The 17134-nt window shown below is 41.0% G+C and overlaps 1 protein-coding gene across 1 annotated transcript in view; it reads left to right on the forward strand.

The window, feature by feature from the left end:
- Positions 1-38: 38 nt before the first annotated feature.
- Positions 39-17134, forward strand: part of LOC115224352 (sodium-dependent phosphate transport protein 2B) — a 51608-nt gene continuing 34512 nt past the window's right edge. The window contains exon 1 of the mRNA XM_029795227.2: positions 39-425. Coding sequence (XP_029651087.1) covers positions 417-425 — 9 coding nt within the window. The 5' untranslated portion in view covers positions 39-416. The remainder of the gene's footprint in view (positions 426-17134) is intronic.

Below are 17134 nucleotides of genomic sequence, written 5' to 3' on the forward strand. Positions count from 1 at the left end.
ATGTGTTTGGATGTGCGCGCGCACGTAAATTGCTAAAGGAAAAATATATAAAAACCTGAAATTAACCAATGGTAGTTAGAAAGTGAAGTTTAATCCTACCTGTCTCTCCGAAGAAAAATTTTTAGTTCGACTTGCTTTAAGCTGTCCATTTGCAGATTTGCGACAGACGACTTCGACTTTGCTACTGTAACAAGCCGACCACGGGATCAAATTACATTAAACTCCCTTGTAATAATAATAATAATAATAATAAGTCACCTGAGTTAATAACTGTGATTGTTACTTCTGTGAAACTGTTATTCCTCGAGTTTCTGTAAAATATAAAACAAACAAAAAAAAAAACAAACTCATTAGCGTAATTATTATAATTATTGACATTAATTTTATTATTATTTAGTTCACGAAAGGAATTACTCATGGCAAAGGTAAGGCCATTTCTATTTCTTTTTTAAAATTTTTAAAATTTTTATTCTTTTACTTGTTTCTGTCATTTGACTGCGGCCATGCTGGAGCACCGCCTTAAGTGTGTGTGTGTGTGTGTGTGTGGTCTTTGTAGTCTCAGAAATGGACCCCCCCCCCAGGACTTTACCTTATTCTTTGTAAGCCTAATACTTATTCTATTATTCCGTCTTTTGCCGAACCGCTAGGTTACAGGGATGTAAACACAACAGCGCCGGTTGTTAAATGGGGGACGGGGAGAACACAGATACAAAAGCACACATACACACAATATATATATATATATATATATATATAACAGGCTTCTTTCAGTTTCCGTCTACCAAATTCACTCACACGGCTTTGGTCAGCTATAGTAAAAAAAAGACACTTGCCCAAATTTGTAAGTTGCGATTTTTGCCTTTTTTTTTTTTGTTTCAGAATCAGAATCTCCATAGCCGAAAACAGGGGTTATTTATTTTTCTTGTTTGTTTGTTCTTCTTTGTTTGGATTCACTGATAGATCGCTAGCCACTACACATTCTTTATTTTCTCTCCTTGTCTTTTTTGTGTTCCTTTCTGTGGAAGAACGTAGGCTCGAAACGTTAAAGACTTTTTCACTACCTGTCTTCGTATTTTGCTTTTTTGTGAATTCTCCCTATATATATATATATATATATATCTATATATATATATATAGAATGAGTACTGGGCTTACAAAGAATAAGTCCCGGGGTCGATTTGCTCGACTAAAGGCGGTGCTCCAGCATGGCCGCAGTGAAAATGACTGAAACAAGTATATATATATATATATATATATATATTAAATTAGAGATAAAACCACTATTAAGCAAATCATACAATGAAAAACGGTTAATATAGGGCGTAACAAATATCAGAAAATCAAAAAAAAAATGTGTGTAATAGGTGTAAAACAACTTCCTATGAACGAATATGAAAAAAAAAATTCGCGCACGCGAAAGGGGGGTGGGGGAGAATCCTCGGAAAATTCACATCGGGAAGTTCCGAAAGCGTCTGAGGGGCTGACCCGGGCACCAAAACAAAAAAAAAATAGTGTAATATGTGTAAAACAACTTGCTCTAAACGAATATGACAAAAAAAAATGCGCTCTCGAGAAAGGATGCATTACTTAGTATATATTACATCTAGAGAATTTTGATTAATAAGTCAAATATGCAAATTATAAAGATAATTAATTGCTTTACTAAACAGTGTTGTAAAGGTGAAAAAATAAATTTGGGAAAAAAATACACGCCAAAACTAATTAATAAAGGATAATTAGGGAAGGATTGACACAAAATAATAATTTTTTGTCTCTTTTTTTCTGATAAATGCATCTTAATAAGTGAGAAGAATTGCATATATCTGAACTATTTCAAAGAAAAGCATAAATTTAATGTTTAAAATAGCTTTAACCAAGGAATGAGATCCAACATTTCTTCACTTTTTCCAGAATTTCTTCTCTTTATTTTTTTTTTTTTTGCGAATACGGAGTTTATGATTCATGTGTGAGTGTGTGTTCTTGATACTCGTTTAGAACAAGTAGTTTTACACCAATTACACTATTTTTTTCTTAGTTTAAAGGCCGTGGACTGAAGATGTGAAATTTCCGAAGCCTCTCCCCCACCCCCCTTTCGCGAGCGCGCATTTTTTTCATGATAGTCGTTTAGAGCAAGTTGTTTTACACCTATTACGCTGTTTTTGTTTTTGTTTTTGTGCCCGGTTCAGACGCTTTCGGAAATTCCCGATATAAATATTCCGAGGCCTCTCCCCCACCCCTCTTTCTCGAGAGCGCATTTTTTTTTTGTCATATTCGTTTAGAGCAAGTTGTTTTACACATATTACACTATTTTTTTTTTTGTTTTGGTGCCCGGGTCAGCTCCTCAGACGCTTTCGGAACTTCCCGATGTGAATTTTCCGAGGCCTCTCCCCCACCCCCCTTTCGCGTGCGCGAATTTTTTTTTTCATATTCGTTCATAGGAAGTTGTTTTACACCTATTACACACATTTTTAAAAAAATTTTCTAATATTTGTTACGCCCTATATTAACCTGAAAAACTTAAGCCAATACATAAGATTAATTAATTTATATTATTTAAAATATATATCAAAATTATTAAAAAGATGATCTTTTTAATAATTTTGATATATATTTTAAATAATATAAATTAATTAATCTTATGTATTGGCTTAAGTTTTTCATTGTATGATTTGCCTAATAGTGGTTTTATCTCTAATTTAATATAATATAATATTTTACTATAAAATTAGATACAATCCTAAATCTGATTTTTCCCTGTAAGTTTGGATTTATTCCCTAATATTTTATTATATATATATATATGTGTGTGTGTGTGTGTGTGTGTGTGTGTGTTAAGCGTGCCTGGGGAGTGAACCAAAGGAGTCGCTATTAAACTACCAAAGAAAGGAGATTTGAGCTAAAACTGGATAAGAATAACACCATTGCCAACGCCAGATAAAGTGCTGTAGTCATTGTTTCTGTTCCGGTTGAAGTTTGTACCAGATGTAAAGCTGAGAGAACAGGCTAGGTTTCAACTCAGCAGATCGTGCTGCGAGCAAATATCCACACTGTGCAACATCGTAGAACATTGCATGGAACACCAAAGACCACCGCCACCGCGGCAATCTTTCGTCTCTAGTAGACCTTTCCGTCGATTTCCGTAAAAAAAAATTTTTTTTTTACATATGGGCTTGCGGGAACTTTTGAAGTAATGAGAGCGAAAGAGACTAAGAGAAAGCGATTGTATGACGAGGGAAGTTCTTTTGAAGTTACCGTCCAGGGGAAGCATTGATGTACATGTGTGTGTGTGTTTGATGGGGTGTGGGAGACAGACAGTATGTTGTGTAAGTGAAGTGCTTCTGTTAGTGTGTGTGAAGAGACAGAGTAATGTGTGAAGGAAAGAGATAACTGAACTTTTTTACTCGGTGTATGTGTATATGTATGTATATTACTTCAAAAGTTCCCGCAAGCCCATATGTAAAAAAAAATTTGTTACGGAAATCGACGGAAAGGTCTACTAGAGACGAAAGATCGCCAAGACCACTAATAATAAACTTCATTGACTTCAAAAAGGCGTTTGACAATGTACATGGTGAAACCCTCAGGAAGATTGCAAAAGTGTATGGAATACCAGACGATTATATCAGTCTGCTTAGCAGTTTCTACACTAACTCAAGCTGCTGCATTAGTACAGAGTGTGGATACCCTCGGTACTGAATTAACCATAAAGCAAAATAAGCACGTGCTTAGGGCATCAAAGGAAAGGAGCACCACAGAAATGGTAAATGATTTGAAGGCGGCGAGTTGGCAGAAAGGTTAGCACGCCGGGCGAAATGCTTAGCAGTATTTCGTCTGCTGCTACGTTCTGAGTTCAAATTCCCCCCGAGGTCGACTTTGCCTTTCATCCTTTCGGGGTCGATTAAATAAGTACCTGTTACGCTCCGGGGTCGATGTAATCGACTCAATCCGTTTGTCTGTCCTTGTTTGTCTCCTCTGTGTTTAACCCCTTGTGGGTAGTAAAGAAATAGGTATTTCGTCTGCCGCTATGTTCTGAGTTCAAATTCCGCCGAGGTCGACTTTGCCTTTCATCCTTTCGGGGTCGATTAAATAAGTACCAGTTACGCACTGGGGTCGATGTAATCGACTTAATCCGTTTGTCTGTCCTCTCTGTGCTTAGCCCCTTGTGGGTAGTAAATAAATAGGTATTTCGTCTGCTGCTACGTTCTGAGTTCAAATTCCGCCGAGGTCGACTTTGCCTTTCATCCTTTCCGGGTCGATTAAGTAAGTACCAGTTACGCTCTCGACTCAATCCGTTTGTCCTTGTTTGTCCCCTCTGTGTTTAACCCCTTGTGGGTAGTAAAGAAATAGGTATTTCGTCTGCCGCTATGTTCTGAGTTCAAATTCCGCCGAGGTCCACTTTGCCTTTCATCCTTTCAGGGTCGATTAAATAAGTACCAGTTACGCTCTCGACTCAATCCGTTTGTCTGTCCCCTCTGTGTTTAACCCCTTGTGGGTAGTAAAGAAATAAGTATTTCGTCTGCCGTTACGTTCTGAGTTCAAATTCCGCCGAGGTTGACTTTGCCTTTCATCCTTTCGGGGTCGATTAAATAAGTATCAGTTACGCACTGGGGTCGATGCAATCGACTTAATCCGTTTGTCTGTCTTTGTTTGTCCTCTCTGTGCTTAGCCCCTTGTGGGTAGTAAATAAATAGATATTTCGTCTGCTGCTACGTTCTGAGTTCAAATTCCGCCAAGGTCGACTTTGCTTTTCAACCTTTCGTGGTCGATAAATGAAGTACTAGTTACGCACTGGGGTCGATGTAATCGACTTAATCTGTTTGTTGGTCCCTGTTTGTCCCCTCTGTTTAACCCCTTGTGGGCAAAAAAAAAAAAGAAATGGTAAAAGATTGTGGCTCAAAAGAAATTACTTTAAATTGACTAAAAAAATTCAAAGTGATTTATATGATTAGAAATATAATTTCGAAGTGTTCATGGTACCATAGTGAGGATCTGATCAAAGGCTTTGCCATTAAAAAAGGCCAGAGAAAACTTTTGAAATATGAATAAGCTTGATCGTATATAAAAATAAGTATTATTTTCCATATTACTGTTTGTTCTATTTTATTTTGAAAAATATGAATTTATTTTATGGTATTGTTTATATTTTGGATTACATATATATGGGGACACCACGATTTTTTAAGTGCTTAGGGCCTCTCTGGGTCTTAATCCGGCCCAGTATACACTTGTCTTCTTAAGATCGTCACTGGAGTAAGACAAAGCGATCTCAAGGATTGCACCTAGAAAGTTACCCTCCGAGGCACAAGTCCGGGCAAGGCCAGCAGTCGCCCATGCATATCAGCCTCTCCTCTCCACACCACTGATGTTATCTAAGGGAAAGGCAAAGGGGCCGATACGGCTTGGCCCCTGTGATGTCGCAACTCATTTCTACAGCTGAGTGAACTGGAGCAACGTGAAATAAAGTGTCTTGCTCAAGAACACAACACGCAGCTCGGTCCGAGAATCGAACTCACAACCTCACGCTCTACGCTCTAACCACTGAGCCATGTGCCTTCACACACACAGATAGATATATATATTCACTTTTTACTATTTTCTATATATATATATATATATTCACTTTTTACTATTTTCTATATATATATATATATATATTCACTTTTTACTATTTTCTATATATATATATATATATATATGAGTGTATTTTTACCTTGTTAACAATAAACGTAATAATGCCGGTCTCAGCAAACTAATTTGGGATCTAAAAGACCGCAATGAACAATTTCATTTAGAATGGTTGATTCTCTCAATCTCGATACCTTATGACAAAGGCAAGGAATTCTGTCTTCTCTGCAATTCTGAGCTATTTTTCATTATTTTTAAAAAAATCCCCTAGTAAAACACGGTTATAGAGCGAGCATACAGATGTAAACATTGGCAAAAACACACCTTTAGTTCACCCTCCATCAGGCATTTGCCATATGCTGTACGCCTTACTTCCCTGGGCATGGAAACATTGAAACTCCGACGTCTGGCTGCTGACTTGGCAGACACCCATAAAATTATCAACCATCGTACAAACAATAACTCTGAGCACCTTTTCAAACTCCACCCATCTAACACCCGTGGACATATTTACAAAGTAAGAAAACAGCACAGCTCCCATGACTTCAGGAAACATTTTTTCACGCTGAGAGTTGCTGAAGCATGGAACAAACTGCCGCCATCAGTTGTTAGTTGTCGGAGCACTGCACCCTTCAAAACGTCCATGCTTCCTGAGATTCGCCAACACTACACTTGATTTTCTCCCCTCCATACACACACAAGCATGTATCTGACTCATACATTGTTCGCTTTCCAGACATTTCTACATTACTACATGTACTTTATATGCACTTTCTGACAAGTTGTGGTGCACCTGAGCACTGTATACAATAATTTCATCATTATTATTTATATAAGTAGTCTCTATCATTATACATAATTTAAACTTTAATTTCCCTTATATTTAACATTTCTACTCTTTCTGTAAGCTACTTATGACGTTATATCATATAACGTTTTTTTAAACAATATTAATAGCGTTCAGTTAATCGCTATACAAATCCATCATTTTTTGCTAAAATGTCTTATTGACGAGTTTCGTTTTTTTTCACTTTCCTGAAGAGAAGATTGCATTGTTTATACCATTTATTCTTTTGAATAGTATCAGTGGAATTTTCGAAACATGTGTCGAAAGTAAAAATATTTTATTTATACCTGCGTTAAACTCCATTTATTTATTCATATATATATATATATATCAGAAATATTAAATTTCTAAATGTCTCAAAGAGACATGAGCGGTGGTGGAGCGATAGAGTGGTTGTATACTGTCAACGTGACAGTCCCGTATGGGAATTACATCACCGCTGTTTAGCCCTAGGAAGCATCGAACGCTTCCTGTCGGCTTTGACACATTTTCTATGTCCTTATATTTGCCTCCCCTTCACAAATATAAGGACACAGAAAATGTGTCAAAGCCGACAGGAAGCGTTCGATGCTTCCTAGGGTTAAACAGCGGTGGTGTAATTCCCATACGGGACTGTCACGTTAAGTTGACAGTATACAACCACTCTAATATATATATATATATATATATTATATATATATATATTATATATATATATATATATATATTATATATAATGAGGAGTACAAAATATATAAGTGGATGATGAGTAAAGCACCAGCACAGCTTCGATTATCTGTAATTATCCGTAGATGCAGAAACTACATAGCGGTGGTTGAGGTAACAAGTACTAATAAAATAGATGGAAAAAAACGATTTTATTTAGTACGACACATGTTTCGACCCGTTCTGGATCTCTTTGAGTACATAAATAAATAAATAAAAAAAGGATCACAATTTTGTTTTCAATTTTGTTTACAATAATGTTTTCTTTTGACACATTCTACCAGTATACGAAGTTTCAAATTGTTTAGTTAACTAGAAAATTCCGTCCATCAAACAGAAAAGATCAAAAAAAAAAAAAGTATCACTAGAGATTCGGTTTTACGTATCGCTAAATGTCCGTCAACTTTGGGACTGAGTAAAAAAAAAAAACAGAGAACAGTTGAAGCGCGAAAAATTCAAATATGAACGTGAAAATTCTAGTTTAAGAGAAAACGACGTAATGTGCCATCACTGTTGTAACTGCCGAGAAAGAAAAGGAAGTAGAAAGGAAGATGGGAAGCACTCCGTCGGTTACGACGACGAGTGTTCCGGTTGATCCGATCAACGGAACAGCCTGCTCGTGAAATTAACGTGTAAGTGGCTGAGCACTCCACAGACACGTCTACCCTTGACGTAGTTCTCGGGAATATTCAGCGTGACACAGAGAGTGACAAGGCCAGCCCTTTGAAATACAGGTACAACAGAAACAGGAAGTAAGAGTGAGAGAAAGTTGTGGTGAAAGAGTACAGCAGGGATCACCACCATCCCTGCCGGAGCCTCGTGGAGCTTTTTTATGTGTTTTTACTCAATAAACACTCACAACGCCCGGTCTGGGAATCGAAACCACGATCGTACGACAGCGAGTCCGCTGCCCTAACCACTGGGCCATTGCGCCTCCTGGAAAGGAAGATAATACTTAAACGAAAAACATTTTTTTGCATTTCGTGCTCATAAGCACATAGACATACACAAAGATATCTATCTATCTATCTATCTATCTATCTATCTATCTATCTATCATCTATCTATCTATCTATCTATCATCTATCTATCTATCATCTATCTATCTATCATCTATCTATCTATCTATCTATCTCTGACGGATGTGATGTCGTTTCAGCTCCGAAGGTAATCATTTATTTTGACCATTTAAAAGTGTATATTGACAAACATTTTGTGCTTAAAAGTTGTGCAACAACATCCACTGTAAACCTTTGATAAATATCGACACAAAATTTTGCCCCTTGTGGGCAAAATTTAAAAGAAAAAATTCTCATAGCCTTCGTGGTTTCATTTAGCCATTTTTTTCCAAAATGGCCACTGGCCACCACGAGGCTGAGTTGCAAGTGAAGCGTGACGCAGAAACAAAAAACAGGATGCTCTGTTAGCATACGCCGAACCTGACAACTCCACCACCACCAACAGCAACAATACAAAACAAAGGTCGCAAGGCCAAGCACCGTCAACACCATCAGTGAGTCCACCACCACCACCAACACCATGGCAGAATCTGCTACTAAAACTGCTATCCCTACTAAAGATATCGCCACCAATAACAACATCACCATCACCGCCACCAAAGACCGTGCCGTCAATGCTACTAATACTACCAACACCACCGCCGTCACCAAGAACGACAATAACAACAACAACAACGACGACAACAACAATTCCCTTCAACCACTGCTCACTCCATCACCAACAAGTGAAAAAATAACGACGACAAGCAAACGAAATGTCGAATTTTGCCCTAGTGCAGGACTAAAGTACGCAGGCAATTTTCCACCCCTTCCTACTTGCACGATCGAACCAAACACACCAATTTTACAAACTGCAGCCAACAACAACATCACCACAAGCAACAACAATAACAAAACAACAACAAATTTCGCTGAGGCGATTAAAGAAAAAAAAAACAACAATATACTTTACGGCTCAACAAATACAGGACACGAACATCAAAATAACAGAATCAGAAGGTATAGTAAAAATAAACATACCAGAAGATATTTTGGAAAATGAAAAAAGACGAACAATCATTTATAAAATAGTTAACAAAAAAACAAAAATCCCAGAGAAGGCCAACACAAGCAAAATAGAGAAGTGCTTGAAACCCATCTGGGATCACAAAGAATATGTAACCTGGTGGAACAAATTTGCCCACATACAAGTCGTTTTCTACACCGAAGAGTTAGCTAGACATTTCTCAACGCTAACTCTTCACTCAGATGAACTCCAACTTACACCAAGCTATCGGGGACAGAAAGTGACTAAGATCACTCTAAACAATGTCCCCAAAATAGCCAATAGTCTATGGCTTGTAAAGGCCTTATGCGTAAAAATGGCGAATTATACTATTTTGGAAACCACAGTCACAGAGCATAAAAACTGGGTGGGAAAAAAAATAGAATTTCTTCTACATATACATCATGAAGATATAAAAAAAATACCCACCCAGATATGTGTATCAGACGACCACAAGTTATATGGGGTCGTCGATGGCAGAAGACCACGTTGCTACATATGCGGCAGTGAGCAACACCTCAAAAAAGACTGCAAATCTGCCGCAAGAAAACAACAGCAACAACAACAGCAGCCGGAAACAAAAACAAATAAACAAGGTTTACTACCCACACCACTTTTTGCAGGAACAAACCTCACCAAACAAACAACCACACCAACTGCAGCACCAAGAACAGAAGCAGCATCACCAACAACAACAACCAAGAATATACCAACTCCCAAACCAAGGACATCTGCCAAAAAGACACCCAGCAAAAATGAAGAAACAATTACAACTCCAAATCCCCACAAAATTGAGACCCTAAACAACACAACAATACCCACAATCACTCAAACACAAAATACCCAAACCCCACATCCAAAACCGCATACACCACAACCAAACACTCACCAACCAACACCAACAACAAAACCAACACAGTCGACAATAGACCCCAATACTTTCCCTCTTCCAGACTCCGCTTCGTCTGATCTGTCATTAGACGAAGAAGACACGGAAGATTGGCAAATAGCCACAGGGGGGAGAAGAAAAAGGGGAAAAAAAAGAAAAGAAAAAATAACAAACAAAGCGGGAAGATACACCACTCCCGAAACAAAAACATCCACAGAAAACACACACATCAACACAAACACACCATCATCAAACCCCCCAAAAATGTTGACAGCCATAAACACAAACAACCACGACCTAATGGAACACATTAGGTCAAACACTAACATTACTGAAAACGACATAAAAACAAGTAACTACCCACACACAACACCACCACAACACATTAAAATAATACACGTGACACAGAACACATACAGCACCCTGAAATCTCTTTACCCTGATGCAGTAGGGAGATTTCAAAAGTACTCATCGAAAAAACTGTATAAAAGCCTCATAGAAGAAGACCGTGAGGTGAAAGACAAAGAACTTTCGAAAAACAAGTAACCTTTTCTCTCTCCTTTTCCTTTTTTGCACTTTTATCGGAACATGCTCAGAATAGGTAGTATAAATGTACGTGGCTTGGGGTCGCCTTGGAAACAAGGCTACCTGTTAAATGACATCAAGTCACTAAATCTGAATATCATAGCCATCAGTGAGACCAGACTCCACAGCTTGCGGGCACTCCAGCACATTTTCGGTACACATTTCAACATTTATTTTTCTCCGTGTCTACCGAGAATGGGCGGAGGGGCACCGCGGTGCTTATCCGGAAGAGTCTGGATCTCAAAGTAAGAGCAAATTTCCTAGACCCGGAGGGTAGGCTGGTCGTTTTGGATGTCGATGGCAGCAATGAGTGTGCTTTTCGACTGATAGCAGTTTATGCTCCGTCCTTAACAGGCCGACCAGATTTCTTTCGACGTCTAGAGTCTTTCATGGAACGTCTCGTCCTTTACTTTTAGTGGGGGATTGGAATGCCACCCTGGACACGCATCTAGACTACGTGGGCAGAGATAGCAATAGAAGGGGATGCAAATGCCTCAAAGACCTGCTCAGACGTTTCCAACTGTCTGACAGGTACCGACTGGACCACCCGAATGTGCCAATGTGGACATGGAGTAACCGCATCGGGTCGTCCAGATCATACTTAGATAGAGTATTCTGTAGGACAATAGATAAAAATAGTGTAGGTTGTCCACAATTTCATATAGTCAGTTACACAGATCACAAGTTTGTGACTTGTACACTTGACTTAGATAAGACACATAGGCAGGGTCCTGGTTACTGGAAACTGAACGCGTCTTTTACAGCACGACAGGTTTACAGGGACCGGATCAGCACATTAGTTAAGAGAGCTTTGACGGGTACCATCATCAACAACAGATGGTGGTATGCCCTAAAAAAAGCGATTAAAGCAGAATCAGTCAGATACAGTAGAGCCCTAGCATTAGACCGAAATAGAATAGAGGGAGATTAGTTAAGGTTTTAGAAGAGGCACTTAGAACTGGCATCGCGTCCAACGTACTGGCGGCGAGATTGGCCCTCGACCAACACCTCAACGCCAAACACGAGGGATGCGTTGTCAGAGCTAGGATGCGTGCTCTGAGGAACGAAGGAGTTGGATCCGCCCAAGAGGCCCGAGTGGTGGAGACGCAACGAGGCAACAGAGCCACCATCAAGTCTCTTATAGATGAACAGGGGCGCGAATTGCTCGAGCCTAAAAGGATGTGTGGGGTTTTTCAACAACACTTCACCCAACTGTTTGGGACAAGTGGTGAGTCAGAAAGCAGAGTGGACTTTAGTGCCTACCTGCATGCCTTGCCACGACTCTCAGCAAGAGGAGGTGGAGTCTTGTGAAAAGCCTATCACAGCTGCGGACGTACAGGATGCGATGGTAGGCTGCGCGAGAGACAAGTCACCAGGCTTGGATGGTCTGCCCTACGAATTTTATTTTCATATGCCAGACTTGTTTGGAGGCGTCTTGGCAGCTGTCTACTGCAACTGGCAGCAGAACGGGAGTATTCCTGCTTTTGTAAAGCGAGGAGCAGTGGCACTGATCAAGAAAGACCCAAACAAGGGGGACGTCATAGATAATTTCAGGCCCATCACTCTGCTCAACGCAGATTTGAAAATTTTGGCCAAGGTGTTAGCCGAGAGGTTGGCGCTTGTCATCAAGAAACTAATCGACAAGGCGCAAACATGCGCCGTGCCGGGTAGAAGTATTCATGACAACCTCCATCTGATGCGCTACATCATAGACAGGGTAGTTAAAAATCCTGGCATGGGTGGGGCGCTGATCAATTTGGATCAATCAAAAGCCTTCGATAGGGTAGACCATCACTACTTGGAGGCTGTCCTCAAAGCGGCTGGTTTCGGTCCAGTTTTCCGCGGTTGGATCGCTGCCTTATACAGCGGCATCCGCTCAGTAGTTCGCGTAAATGGTCATCTATCCAGACCTTTTAACATCATGCGTTCGGTTCGTCAGGGATGCCCCCTCTCATCGCTGCTGTATGTACTGACTCTTGAGCCACTACTGCGGAAACTGGCGACGCTGAGGGGCATCCCACGAGAGCTGGGATGCGGGAGGAGCGTGTCTGCATACGCGGATGACGTCACCGTCATAGTGTCGAGCTACGAGCACATCGAGCTGGTCGGCGAGACACTGAAAGAATACGAAGCGGTAACGGGAGCAAAAATTAACCGGGAAAAGTCAGTGGCTTGCGGCTCGGCACCTGGAGAAGCAAGCCCATGCCGTCCAACAGCGTCTCCATCGTGGGACGCTGGACGGACGGACCGGTTAAATTGCTCGGGGTCTGGTTCGGTCCGGACCTCCAAATGGAGAAGAATTGGGGCGAGATAACGACTAGGGTGGCTACTCTCACCCAGAAATGGACTGAGAGAAAGCTATCCCTAAAAGGTCGGGCGGAGGTGGCGAACGCGTACATCGCATCCGTCATCGAGTATCGTCTGACCGTCGTGCCTTGTCCCGACCCTACCATCACCAAACTGGAACGCATACTCTTCCGCTTCTTGTGGAAGGGAAACGTTCCGATGGTTAGGCGATCCATTTGCTGCCAACACCCGCTAAATGGAGGGCTGGGCATGCCGTGGTTGATGATGCGCAGACATGCGCTGAGACTGCGACATCTCCGGCGCTTCATAGACAACGGTGAACAGGGGTGGTCGCCTTTTGTGCGGCGCGCTTTCCCGCAGCTCGTCTCCTTGGACGAACTACAGTCATGGATCAAGCAGAGACCGAGGCTAGGCGAATGGCACCGCGAGTGTCGCGTTGCTCTCAAGCAACCTGCCGTCCGGGATCGAACTTGTGCGACTCCATCACAACAAAGGCATTCTATAGAGGATTAGTGGAGGGGAGGTGCGATGACGAACTCGGGCAGAGTCTGGGCGTCGACGAGGAACACCTGACCCGCCTGTTCAGGACAACTTTCGGGCCGGGACCTATGAACAATCACCAAAGATCCCTGGCCTGGCAGTGCTATCGAGAAGCATTACCTGTTCGGGATAAGCTCTACAGACACGGTTCCAGACACACTGGACCGACTTGCCCGAGATGCGGTCAGAGCGACGAAACCGTTCTGCACGCACTCGTGCAATGTCCAACCATTTCCGACCTGTGGGCTTATGCCGAACGGCTGCTGTCACGTGTGGGACGAATCCGCCTATCGGCCGAGTCTATCGTGGGAATTGCTCCGCCCCCTTCCCTCAACCGGGAAGGCAAGGCAGTTTTCATCGTACTGGTGGCCATGGTGAAAGAATGTGTGTGGTGGACTCGAGCGAAAGGATTAGAGACAAACACTTACCTCTCTGGCCAATCGCTCATCAACTTTTTCAAGTACCACTTGAAAAGGAAGGTGAGAATGGAGAGGGAAGTTTTGTCTCGCGAAAGATTCAAAAAAAGATGGGTGAATGTTGCAAGATGGTGCGTGCTAGTGACGAAACCATTTTGAGCATGATCCTGTAGATCGTAAAAAAGAAAGAAAGAGAGCATTTTTGACCTCATGTGTTTATTTCCTCCCTGACTGGGGTTCCCGTGGTCTTTTCTGTAGGCTTTTCTTCCACGGATGAACCCAATCTTGTTATATCAATGATTACACCATTATTTCTGTGATACACGATTTTCTTTTTTCCTTTTTTTCCTCCTCTTGATCCCTTTTGATCGCAATCTTACATTTTTTTTTTTTTTTCCACCCTCGAAAAGAAAAGCTCTGCATTTGTATTTGTCCCCTCTGTATTCAGCCCTGTGTGGCTAATAAAAGAAAGTTGTCTGTCTGTCTGTCTGTCTATCATCTGTCTATCATCTGTCTATCATCTATCTATCATCTATCTATCATCTATCTATCTATCATCTATCTATCTATCTATCTATCTATCTATCTATCTATCTATCTATCTTCTTTTACTTGTTTCAGTCGTTTGACTGTGGTCATGCTGGAACACCGCCTTTAGTCGAGTAAATCGACCCCAGGACTTATTCTTTGTAAGCCTTGTACTTATTCTATCGGTCTATTTTGCCGAACCGATAAGTTACGGGGACGTAAACACACAAGCATAGGTTGTCAAGCAATGTTGGGGGGACAAACACAGACGCACACACACACATATACATATATACGATGGGCTTCTTTCAGTTTATATATATATATATATATATATCTTTTACTCTTTTACTTGTTTGTCATTTAACTGCGGCCATGCTGGAGCACCGCCATTAGTCGAGCCAATCGATTCCAGGACTTATTAGTCGAGCCAATCGATTCCAGGACTTATTCTTTGTAAGCCTAGTACTTATTCTATCGGTCTCTTTTGCCGAACCGCTAAGTTACGGGGACATAAACACAGCAGCATCGGTTGTCAAGCGATGTTGGGGGGGGGACAAACACAGACACACACACACATATATACATATATACGACGGGCTTCTTTCAGTTTCCGTCTACCAAATCTACTCACAAGGTTTTGGTCGGCCCGAGGCTATAGTAGAAGACACTTGCTCAAGGTGCCACGCAATGGGACTGAACCTGGAACCATGTGGTTCGTAAGCAAGTTACTTACCACACAGCCACTCCTACGCCTATGATTTCAAAATTTAAAAGATTATCAGGCTCTTTTTGGATGCACAACCAGAAGCAACATCCATGTGTCTCTTCAAAAGCATTACCCATCCTTCTACAGTTCTCCATGGTATATTGTTGTGAAGGAGGATTTTCAGTTCTGGCAAATATCAAAAACCAAAAAGTGGAAAGGCTTTTTTGTGTCTGAGCAGATGTGAGTCTGTTTATCTCAAATTTGGCCTAATGTAAAGGAGATTACTAGTCAAAAACAACCTCATATCTTTGAATTTGTGTATTTTAATCATATTACAAGTTATTTGTGTTATATTTTATATTTAACGCTTTTCTGCTGATACGTTCTGAGTTCAAATTCCGCCGAGGTCGACCTAGCCTTTCATCCTTTCGGGGTCGATAAATTAAGTACCAGTTACGCTCTGGGGTCGATGTAATCGACTTAATCCGTTTGTTTGTCCTTGTTTGTCCCCCTTTGTGTTTAGCCCTTGTGGGTAGTAAAGAAATAAGTAACACATAAAAACAAGTACTGTGTTTATAAAATAATATGTGTGTGCGTGTCTAAAAATTTCTCTGTGTAAAGTAAGTGAAACATATTTTCATTTATGGACAAGCATGACCCCCCCCCCCCCACACACACACACACACAAACAAACAAACACACAGAATCTAATAAAAAGGAGTTGGAATTACATTCAGCACCTTCCTAACACACATAGAAGACAACGACAAAATAAAGAAAGTAAAAAGAATGACGCAGCGATCAAATATTTGAGGTTGGATCAACTGAAAAAAGTATATACAACGGCATAAAAGTAAAGGTACGTTTCTGTGAACAAAACAGACTACAAAACCCACAGAACTAGCACAATACAGGGTGGACTTATACTGCCACCGATACAATAAAATAAACTTGCGCCAATACAACAAAACTGGTAAAAACAAATGGCTATTTTGTTATGTGAATGGTATGGTTTGTTGTTACAGCAAATTTCAATCCTGACAGTCTTTGCTACAAGATAAAAAAAATAAACCGTCTCTAAACACTCTCAGAGGTAGAAACAACAAATGGAAGCACTCCGTCGGTTACGACGACGAGGGTTCCGGTTGATCCGAATCAACGGAACAGCCTGCTCGTGAAATTAACGTGTAAGTAGCTGAGCACTCCACAGACACGTGTACCCTTAACGTAGTTCTCGGAGATATTCAGCGTGACACAGAGAGTGACAAGGCCGGCCCTTTGAAATACAGGTACAACAGAAACGGGAAGTAAGAGTGAGAGAAAGTCGTGGTGAAAGAGTACAGCAGGGATCGCCACCATCCCCTGCCGGAGCCTCGTGGAGCTTTAGGTGTTTTCGCTTAATAAACACTCACAACGCCCGGTCTGGGAATCGAAACCGCGATCCTATGACCGCGAGTCCGCTGCCTTAACCACTGGGCCATTGCGCCTCTCGCTATATCGCGGTTCATCTATCGGGATTTATTATTTAAACTTACGTCGATTCCTCTGTGGGTTTTTTTTTTTTGCATTTATACTAAAATAAATATATACAAGTTATAAAAATAATCAAAAGACACAGGAGTGGCTGTGTGGTAAGTAGCTTGCTTACAAACTATATGGTTCCGGGTTCAGTCCCACTGTGTGGCACCTTGAGCAAGTGTCTTCTACTATAGCCTCAAGCCGACCAAAGCCTTGTGAGTGGATTTGGTAGACGGAAACTGAAAGAAGTTCCGTCGTATATGTATATATTTGTGTGTGATTGTGTTTCCGTGTTGTTCCCACCCCCATCGCTTGATAACAGATGCTGGTGTGTTTACGTCCCCGTAACCTAGCGGTTCGGCAAAAGAATAAGTACTAGGCTTACTAATATTAGGCTTACA

Source organism: Octopus sinensis, linkage group LG25, assembly GCF_006345805.1.
Source record: "Octopus sinensis linkage group LG25, ASM634580v1, whole genome shotgun sequence".
Classification (NCBI taxonomy): domain Eukaryota; kingdom Metazoa; phylum Mollusca; class Cephalopoda; order Octopoda; family Octopodidae; genus Octopus; species Octopus sinensis.